The 11,088-nt window shown below is 46.6% G+C and overlaps 1 protein-coding gene across 1 annotated transcript in view; it reads left to right on the top strand.

The window, feature by feature from the left end:
* The window catches only part of tshr (thyroid stimulating hormone receptor), a 74,083-nt gene that overhangs the window by 47,675 nt on the left and 15,320 nt on the right, over positions 1–11,088 (top strand). The window contains exon 6 of the mRNA XM_048600024.1: positions 5,153–5,230. Coding sequence (XP_048455981.1) covers positions 5,153–5,230 — 78 coding nt within the window. The remainder of the gene's footprint in view (positions 1–5,152; positions 5,231–11,088) is intronic.

Below are 11,088 nucleotides of genomic sequence, written 5' to 3'. Positions count from 1 at the left end.
CATCGCTGCCTCAACGGCCCCACTCTCACCACCATCACTGCCTCACCATCCCGCTCTCACCGCAACTGCCTCACCGGCCCTGCTCTCACCGCCAGTGCCTCACCGTCCCCCTCTCACCATCACTGCCTCACTGGCCCCATTCTCACCGTCACTGCCTCACCGTCCCCCTCTCACCATGACTGCCTCACCATCCCCCTCTCACCATCACTGCCTCACCGTCCCCCTCTCACCGTCACTGCCTCACCGGCCCCGTTCTCACCGTCACTGCCTCACCTTCCCCCTCTCACCATGACTGCCTCACCGTCCCCCTCTCACCATCACTGCCTCACCGGCCCCATTCTCACCGTCACTGCCTCACCGTCCCCCTCTCACCATCACTGCCTCACCGTCCCCCTCTCACCATCACTGCCTCACCGGCCCCGTTCTCACCGTCACTGCCTCACCGTCCCCCTCTCACCATGACTGCCTCACCATCCCCGCTCTCACCGTCACTGCCTTACCGGCCTTGTGCTCACCATCACTGTCTCAACGGCCCCGCTCTCACCGTCACTGCCTCACTGTCCCACTCTCGCCGTCACTGTCTCACTGGCCCCGCTCTCACCGTAACTGCCTCACCGGCCTTGCGCTCACCGTCACTGCCTCACCGTCCCACTCTCACTGCCACTGGCTCACTGGCACCACTCTCATCGTCACTGCCTCACCAGCCCCACTCTCACCATCACTGCCTCACCAGCCCCACTCTCACCATCACTGCCTCACCGGCCCTGCTCTCACCGTCACTGCCCCACCATCCCCGCTCTCACCGTCACTGCCTCACCGGCCCCACTCTCACCGTCACTGCCTCACCAGCCCCACTCTCACCATCACTGCCTCACCAGCCCCACTCTCACCATCTCTGCCTCACCGGCCCCACTCTCACCGTCACTGCCTGACCGGCCCCGCTCTCACCGTCACTGCCTCACTGGCCCCACTCTCACCGTCACTGCCTCACTGTCCCTGTTCTCACCGTCACTGCCTCACTGTCCCCGCGTCACTGCCTCACCGTCCCCACTCTCACCGTCACTGCCTCACCGTCCCTGCTCTCACCGTCACTGCCTCACCGGCCCCGCTCTCACCGTCACTGCCTCACCGTCCCCGCTCTCACCGTCACTGCCTCACTGGCCCCGCTCTCACCGTCACTGCCTCACCGTCCCCGCTCTCACCGTCACTGCCTCACCGGCCCTGCTCTCACTGTCACTGCCTCACTGGCCCCGCTCTCACCGTCACTGCCTCACTGTCCCCGCTCTCACTGTCACTGCCTCACCGTCCTGCTCTCGCTGCCAAAGTCGCTCCGGCCCACACTCGATCTGCCATCGCAGCAGGACACGGCCCGCGCATTCAGCTCCTGCCACGAGGTTCCCGGTCGCGACCCAGCTCCTTAGGTGGGTAGTTAAAAGGGTAGTGGGGCTGAGCGGGTAGTATTACTGCAGAGAGGAGAGAGAAGAGAGACAATGAAGAACAAGGGAAAGGCAGAGGAAAGGGAACTGGCAAGCAGAGTGGAACTCCGAATGGAGTGACTAGCCCTGCCACCATCTGACCAGCAGTTGACCAGCAAATTGATGACCGCCATGCCATTGCCCATTCAGTAAGATGCTTCAGAGTGATTTGGCCATGTTGAGCGATTGGGTAAATGCACAGCAAATGAAGTATATTGGGGATAAATGTGAGGTTATCCAGCAAACCAGGAAGGTGGATTTTTACTGGAATGGTGTTAGATGAGGAGAGGAAGAGGTGCAATGAGACCTGGGTGTCCTTGTACACCAGTTGCTGAAAGTAAGCATTGCAGGGGCAGCAGGTGGTGAACAAGACAAATATAATGTTGGCCTTCATAGTGAGCGGATTCATGTACAGGAGCAGGGATGTTTTGCTGCGGTTGTACAGGGCCTTGGAGAGACCACCCCTGGAGGATTGTGTGTAATTTTGGTCTCCTTATAGAGTCATAGAGTCATGCAACATGTAAACAGACTCTTAGGTCCAACCAGTCCACGCCAAGCACGTTCCCAAACTAAACTAGTCCCACCTGCTTGCATTTGGCCCATATCCTTCTAAACCTTTCCAATTCATGTCCGTATCCAAATGTCTTTTAAACATTGTAACTGTATCTGCATCCACCACTTCCTCTGGAAGTTCATTCCACGCGAGCCACTCTCTGTGTAAAAAAGTTGTCCCTCATGTCCTTTTTGAATCTTTCTCCTCTCATCTTAAAAACATGCTCCCTGGTTTTGAAATCCCCACCTTAAGCAAAAGACCTTTGCTATTCACCTCGTCTATACCCCTCATAATTTTATAATCCTCTATAAGGTCACCACTCAACCTCCTACTCTCCAGTGAAAAAAAGTCCCAACCCATCCAGCCTATTTTTATAACTCAAACCCTCCATTCCCAGCAACATCCTGCTAAATCTTTTCTGAACCCTCTTCAGTTTAATAATATCCTTTCTATAACAGACCAACCAGAACTGCACATAGTACTCCAGAAGAGGTCTTACCAACATCCTGTACAACCTCAACATGATGTCCCAACTCCTATACTCCAAGAAGGATTTATGGCTATGAAGGGAATGTACCAAAGGTTTACCAGACCGATTTGACAGATGTATGAAGAGAGACTGGATTGATTAGGAGTATATTCATTGGAGTTTAGAAGACTCAGGGAGGATCTCATAGAAATCTATAAGATTCTAACAGTACCAGACAGAATAAATGCAGGAAGGATTTTCAAATTGACTGGGGAGTCTAGAAGCAGGGTCCACAGTCTAAGGATGTGGGATAGGCCATTTAGCACTGAGATGAGGAGAAATTTCTTCACCCAGAGAGTGGTGAGCCCCAACAGAGAAAACGGTTGAGGCCAAATCATTAAGAAGAAGTTAGAGCTGCAGAGATAAAATGATATGGGGAGAAAGCAGGAACAGGGGTCTGAGTTGGATGATCAGCCATGGTGGAGCAGGCTGGAAGGGCTGAATGGCCGACAGCTTCTCCTCATCTCTATGTTTCTATCTACGTTTCACCCTGCATTTGATTTTCCAGCCACCCTCAATCTTTTCAATTCTGCTCACAAGAGGCTTGGCCTGAGCTGGAATGTTATCAATACGAGACTGTGTATCACTCACACGTGGTCACCTCCTGTACATTTTGAAGCTGATTTTCTGGAATATGTTGGGCACCTTCCATTCCTTGGCTGTCATCTCTTACAAGAAGGTCGCCATTGAGAAGATTAGCTGTGCCAGGCTAAAGCAATGAGGGTTTGGCAAACAAGACCTCCACAAGCCTACAGAACAATCGTCAATGCCTCACTCCAATACTGCAGGGACTTGGAGTGTGTATCAGTGGTGCATAATGCTCAAGATATTCCCCCAGCAACACCTCTGCCCCAAGTTCAGTTAGAGCACTGTTGAACAAACACAATAGTCCTTCATGCAGCCACCTCACACACATGTTTAGGCAAAACCTCCTGAAAAATCTGACTTCCCCAACGAGCAGCTCTCTGAAAGCTTGTGATTTCAAATAAACCTGTTGGACTATAACCTGGTGTCGTGTGATTTCTGACTTTGTCCATCCCAGTCTAACACCGGCACATTCACATCCTGAAAAATCAATTACAATGAACTGGGCACTGTGCCTGGACACCTGCAAACGATCCCTTCTACTTTCCCAACTCTGAAACGGCCAATGTTGCTGGGGAGGACAAGAACGAACACTTTTAAAGCACTCTGAGGCTCTCCTTGAAGTGTCACAGCATTGACATTAATAATGGGGAGGAGTTTGCTACCAGTTATTCAGAATGATGAAAACCTGTCCACCAAACTGTATCATGCTGTAAATCCAATTGGTGGAATGATGAGACAGAATCATCTCCTGCCTCATACTTACTCTCCTTGGTTTCATATCCCTTCAAGTATCTACCCAACAAAAATACCTTCATCTCAGTTTTGAAATTTCAGTGGACTTCAGAATCTCTCTGGAGAAGGAGTTCCGAATTCATATGCTCAATTATGTTCAAAAGTACTCCCTGAAATCTCCTCTGAACAGCCGAACTCCAATTGTTCATGTAATGGCCCCTTTATTTGGATTGTAAAGAATAGTTTCTCCCTATTGTTACAAACTCAGTGGGCTTCCCTCTGTACTGGTGCTAATCTCTGATTCCACTCTCATTTCACCCTGAATTATCCTGTAATCATCAATACCCAAAGCCCAGACTCCAATCCACTTTGGTGACTATGAAGTTTGACTTCTTCCGTTTCACCATTAAATCAACATTTCAGGAACAACTTCTTTTAGACAGAGAGTGGTATGAATTTGGGGTTCAGTTGCATGTGGAGTTGTTGAGGTGACTGACATAGATATATGTCAACGTGGCACACTTGTGTGAACTGGAAGCTACAGAGGTTAACATAAAGAGCCCCCTTTGGTGCAGACAGAAAGAGCATGTAAACACACTGCGCCTCTTTCAAGTCAAAATAGGAAATGGCCATTCACTTATTCATTTCGCATACCAACGCCTCGACCAATCAGTCAACCTGCTTGGTTTCAAATTTAAATAAAAATTGGCATTTAATTGTCAGTCATCATTAACTGGCGTACACTTCATCCAATACCTCTACCCATCAGCATCCACCTGCCAACCAATCAGCACTCTTCCCTCATACTGTATAATCACAGGTTTCCCTTTAATTTGGTGTCTATGAATTGGTGCAAGATCAAAAGCTTTGATAAAAATACAACTTTTCTTTAGCAATATTGCAGTTCTGTACTGCCAAACGCCTATATAAATATATTCACAGAAAAGCTAAATATGCACATGGGGGTGAATCAATAGATGGATATGCTAATAGGAAGTGATGAAGAGGAGGAGGGGAAGGCACATGTAGAACATAAGCTCTGGTTTTGATCGGTGAGCTGAATGGTCTGTTTCTGCTCTTTCTATGTGATTGTATGTAATGTTTTCACCACTGAGTTTGTGAAGCCTCTGAGTCTTTCTGAAACACAGTGTGAATGATCAGCTCACTCCAGACTCTCACCTTCCATCATATGGAACTCCATCCAATCGTATGCTTATTTTAGAATCGCTCTGGGCAGCTTTATGTGAGCACCGTGCACATTCTTCTGTTTTACAGAGAAATTGCTGACAATCCCTTCATTTCTACCATCCCTGCAAATGCCTTCGATGGGTTGTCCAATGAGTCACTAACTCTGTAAGTAAAGCGTCGCTGTGGTTGAAGGGTCACTTTTACTATCAGCCAGTAGGAGGTGCTGCACTGGAGGGGAGGGGAGACATAGCCTGGGGATAGAAGGTTCGCAAATATCGATTCCTCACTAATAAGACAGATCATGATTTACAGTTCTGCCAGATTGTAGTGATTCATTTTTTTAAAGTTTATTCACAGGCATAACTGCCTTTATTACCCAGAGGGCAGTTAAGATCCACATCTCTGTTGGTCAGACCAGGTAAGAACAGCTGATTTCTTTCCCTAAAGGGCATTAATGAACAAATTACCATTTAACAAGAAGTAACATGGTCCCATCAGGCTAGATGTTAACTCCAAATTTTTGATGCATTTAACCTTCACCATCTACCATGGTGGGATTTGAACCTAAATCCCTAGGACGTGAACCAGAAGCTTGTGGGTTACTAGACCAGTGATTTTGCATCTACACCAGCATTTGCTTACAAATGCCCATGGTGATGGTAGGGAGTGGGGGCTGGGCTGGTGGGGTGATCGTTTTGCTCAAGTTGTATGGATTGTGTGGGTTAGATATCATTCTGCAACATCAGTGGAGAATTATCTGAGGCTTCATTGTAAGTTTGGGTGATAGCATAAATCCCACACTGTCAGATCAAAGCCTCAGTACTCTAACTCCTGCACTGAAACCTGGGGAGAGATGTAATAGCGTGGACATTGTGATTGACTAAAAGGTAAGTTTATTCTTAAATAAGGCAGGAAGCAGGCAGGTATATCACCTTCATCCTCACCATGGGTGCTGGACCATCACAGAATAACACAATGCCACCCACAGCCCAAGCAATCTTCTCTAAAGACACAATTGTATCTGAAATAACCCCTCAGAGGCTGGTATCCTGTCACCAAGTCACCCTTTATTTACATGTGGAGAGCCCTTGACACTGATCCAGCTCCCTCAGAGCCAGCTCTCAGAGTGAACAGAACCTCTGACACTCCTGTTTATATCCGTCAGCCAGGGCTCCCTGATTGGACCAGGTTAACAGTCCCAATCAGGGAACTCATATTCTATGAGGCCCACCTGACTGACCGCATTACAATCACTACAGTGCCCTTTGAAATTGATCAAACTCCGGAACATGGTGAAGGATTTGTAGGGGTTCCTGTTTTTTTAGACTTCATGCCCCTAGTACTGCTCATAATAAACACTGTCCCTGCTCGTGAGTATCACAGATAGAAACTGAAAAGAGGCTGATACCCAAGGAATATTGCGAACAATTTTATTCTCCTTACTTGAGGAGGGATGTAGTTGCATTGGAGACAGTTCATAGAAGCTTTGCCAGATTGATTCCAGAGATGGGGGGTTTGTCTTATGAAGAGAGACTGAGTAGTTTACTTTCTGGAGTTTAGAAGAATGAGAGGAGATCTAAATGAGGTGTATGAGATGCTAAAGGGGATTCACAAAGTAGACACAGGGAAGATGTTTCCTCATATGGGGCAATAGAACAAAAGGTCGTAGATTTAGTGTAAGGGGTAGCAGATTTAAAACAGAGACGAGGAGAAATTACCTCTCTCAAAGGGTCTTGAATCTGTGGAATTCACTATCCCAGAGTGCAGTGGATGCTGGGACATTGAGTACATTTAAGGAGGAGATAGATTTTTAACGAGTAACGGGTTGAAGGGTTATGGAGAATGGGCAGGAAAATGGAGTTGAGGCTGAGATGAGATCAGCCATGATCCTAACAAATGGCAGAGCAGGCTCAAGGACAAACACCTGCTCCTAGATCTTATGGTTTTACATTCTTTATTGTTTATGTTCTTATGAATATCCCTTTTGATCATTTGCCAGTGGAATTAGAAAGTGTTTAAACTAATTTGGCAGATTGTGGGAAATATTAGCAAGGAGATACAAGATGCACAGAGAATTGGGAGAGTCAGATAGCGTCAAAGTATAGTATGACAGTAGATAGGGTCAGTGTAAGAGGGAATGAAATTATGTCCGGATTCAGTTCATAAATGTGGACACACAGAGGTGAGGGTTCCCATGTGGGAAGATGGTAATGATCTTTTGGTGCCAGTAGCTTGCTCAAAAATAACGTGCTGGGTACAATATATTTATTACAAAACGAAGAAATGTAGATTCTGGAGATCCAAAACAAAAACAGAAATTGCAGGAGAAACTCAGCAGGTTTAGCAGCTCCTGTGGAGAGAGAAACACTGACACTTCTCCATAAGGTTTAGTTTAGATATGGACAGAGGTATGGACTGATCTACAGCAAAAATAATTAGTTGGGGGTATCCACTTTTAAAGGGGTAAGAACATTCTGGCCCGAATAAATTGGAATCAAAGATTGGCACCATCGGGCAGCTTTCAGAGAAGAAATAGTTTAGGGATAGTTGAGATACATATCCAAGAGGAGGAAAGGTAGGAAAATAAAACTAGATCTCCCAGGATGACAGAAAATCATAAAAATAAAATAAAGCAAAAGAAACATGTGTTGAGGTGGATAACACAGTCAAGAATCTGGCTGATTATCGAAATTTCAGAGAGGAAATGAAATGAAAAATAGAAGCAAAGAGAGGGTATGAGAAGAGACTGGCAGTTAAAATGAAAGGGAATGCAAAAGTCTTCGAGTGTCATATAAACAGGAAAAGGAGAAGTGGAATTGATTAGGAGTAAAAAAGGATGATTTATGGATGGAGGCATGCAGTTTATATGAGATACTAAATGAATACGTTGCAGATGTCTTTGTCGAGGAAGAAGGTATTGCCAAAGTCACTGTGAAAGAGGAGAACATAGAACATAGAAGATAGAACAGTACAGGCCCTTCGGCCCCTGATGTTGTGCCAAACTTTTACCCTAATTCTAAGGTCTATCTAACCTCCACCCCTACCTTATACTATCATCCATTTGCCTATCTAATAGCTGCTTAAATGCCCCTAATGAGGCCGACTCCACTACCCTCTCCAGCAATGCATTCCACGCTCCAACCAGTCTCTGAGTAAAGAACCTACCTCTGATGTCTCCCCTATATCTACCTCACAAGCCTACTGCACCTGATATTCCCAGGCAGTCTCCCATCTAAGTACTAACGAGGCCTGTGTCTGCTTAGCATCTAAAATCACATGTTTTCGGACGAGTATGGCCATAGAAAGAGAAGGGCTAGAAATGGATGAAGAGGAGTCCCCAGATAGTCTGGCTGAACTTAACGTTGTTAAGTCACTAGGAAAGGATGAGATACACTCAACGATACTGGGGAAATAACGTTGGTAACTGTGGAGCCGTTGGCTTTAATCTTCCAATCCTCTTTAAATGCAGGGGTGAGAAACTGTAAATTAACACCTTTGGTTAAAAAGCCCACAACTATAAGCCTGTTATCTTGACCTTGGTGATGAGAAAGCTTTCAGAAGCGATCATTTTGAATAAAATTAACATTCATTTCAACACATATGGATTCATTAAGAAAAGTCAGCCTTAGTTAAAGGTAAATTATGGTGAACTAACTTGCTTTGTGTTTTTTTGATGGGGTAATGGCAGAGAGGCTAGATGAGGAGAAGGCAGTTGATGTGGTGTATATGGACTCCCTAAAGGAATATGAGGCAGTGCCACACAAAGGCTTATCAGTAAAGTTGAAGACCATTGAAAACAATCTGGATGTGGAGAGATAGTAGGAACTGCAGATGCTGGAGAATCTGAGATAACAACTGGTTCGCACTAAACAACTGCACCTCCCAGTCGCGAACCATTTCAACTCCCCCTCCCATTCCGCAGACGACATGTCCATCCTGGGCCTCCTGCAGTGCCACAACGATGCCACCCGAAGGTTGCAGGAACAGTAACTCATATTCCGCTTGGGAACCCTGCAGCCCAATGGTATCAATGTGGATTTCACAAGCTTCAAAATCTCCCCTCCCGCTACTGCATCCCAAAACCAGCCCAGCTCGTCCCCGCCTCCCTAACCTGTCCTTCCTCCCACCTATCCCCTCCTCCCACCTCAAGCCCCACCCCCATCTCCTACCTACTAACCTCATCCGGCCCCCTTGACTTGTCCGTCCTCCCTGGACTGACCTATCTCCTCCCTACCTCCCCACCTACACTCACCTTTACTGGCTCCATCCCTGCCTTTTTGACCTGCCTGTCTCCTCTCCACCTATCTTCTCCTCCATCCATCTTCGATCCGCCTCCCCCTCTCCCTATTTATTTCAGAACCCCCTTCCCCTCCCCCATTTCTGATGAAGGGTCTAGGCCCGAAACGTCAGCCTTCCTGCTCCTCTGATGCTGCTTGGCCTGCTGTGTTCATCCAGCTCTACACCTTGTTATCTGGATGTGGAGTTGTCTGAGTGACAGGAAATGGAAAGTAGCAGTGAACATTTGCTGTTCTGATAGGAGGATGGTAAATAGTGGAGAATTCAGACAGTTTTCAGTATTTGGAACAATACTTTGTTTGATATATATTAATAATTAGATTTTGGGACACAGAGGCACAACTTCAGAATTTGCAGCTGACTCAAAATTTGAAAGCATTGCGAACTGTGTGGAAGATAGTGCTGAACTTTAAGAGGATATAGACATTTGATGGAACGGGCAGATAAGTCGAACCAGAGAAGTGTGAAGTTTAATGGGAAGAAGGAGGAGAGGCAATGGAAAATAAAGGCCCCTGCTTTAAAGCAGGTGCAGGTCAAAGAGAAAGGAGGACCTGGGGATGGGGATCAAAGGTAGCAGGGTAGGTTGAGATGAAATGAATAATAAATGGTACAGGATCCTGGGCTTTATAAATAGGAACATACAGTACAAAATTGAGTATTTTATGGGGTAATTAGGGACAGTCAGCATGGCTTTGTGCTGGGCAGATCATGTCTTACCAACCAAGATGCATGGAATCCATGATGATGTAACCACGTGGATCCAGAATTGGCTTGCCCATAGAAGACAGAGGGTAGTGGTGGAAGGGTGTTTTTCAGGCTGGAGGTCCCTGACTAATGTTCCGCAGAGATCCGTACTGGGACCTCTGGTGTTTGTGATATATATAAATGACTTAGATGAAAATGTACATAGGTGGGTTAGTGAGTTTGCAGATGATATAAAGATCGGTGGAGTTGTGGATAGTGTGGAGGGCTGTCAAAGGATACAGCAGGATATAGATCAGTTGCAGACATGGGCAGAGAAATGGCAGGTAGAGTTTAATTCAGGTAAGTGTGAGGTGCTGCACTTTGGGAGATCAAATGTTAAGGAAAAGTATACAGTTAATGGTAGGACTCTGAACAGCATTGATGTACAGAGGGATCTTGGAGTACAAATCCATAGCTCCCTGAAAGTGGCCACACAAGTAGATAGGGTGGTAAAGAAGGCATATGGCATACTTGCCTTTATTGGTCAGGGAATTGAGTACAAGAGTCAGGATGTCATGTTGCAGTTTTATAAGACTTTGGTTAGGCCACACTTAGAGTGTTGTGTTCAATTCTGGTCGCCATATTACAGGAAGGATGTGGAGGCTTTGGAGATGGTGCAGAAGAGGTTTACCAGGATGCTGAGATAACAAGGTGTCTAAGGTTTTGGAGTAGATCTGTAGCTCGGGTTGTGGGTGTTGAGGTTGGTTGGCTCGCCGAGCTGGTTTGTTGTTCCGCAGACGTTTCGTTACCATGCTGGGTAACATCCTCAGTGCAGCCTCTGATGAAGCGTCGGTGTGTTTTCCCGCCTGGTTTTTAAACTCCGGGGTCCGTTGCGATGGATTGCCTCACTTCCGGGTTTCCTCCGTAGTGGAATGTATATGGGGTTGAGTTCAATGTGTTTATTAATAGCCTGCTTCGTGGAGTGCCATGCTTCCAGGAATTCTCGAGCTTGTCTCTGCCTAGCCTGTCCCAGGATCTTGGTG

Source organism: Rhincodon typus, chromosome 8 (assembly GCF_021869965.1).
Source record: "Rhincodon typus isolate 14 chromosome 8, sRhiTyp1.1, whole genome shotgun sequence".
Lineage (NCBI taxonomy): Eukaryota > Metazoa > Chordata > Chondrichthyes > Orectolobiformes > Rhincodontidae > Rhincodon > Rhincodon typus.
This window is presented reverse-complemented; position numbering and strand designations above follow the sequence as displayed.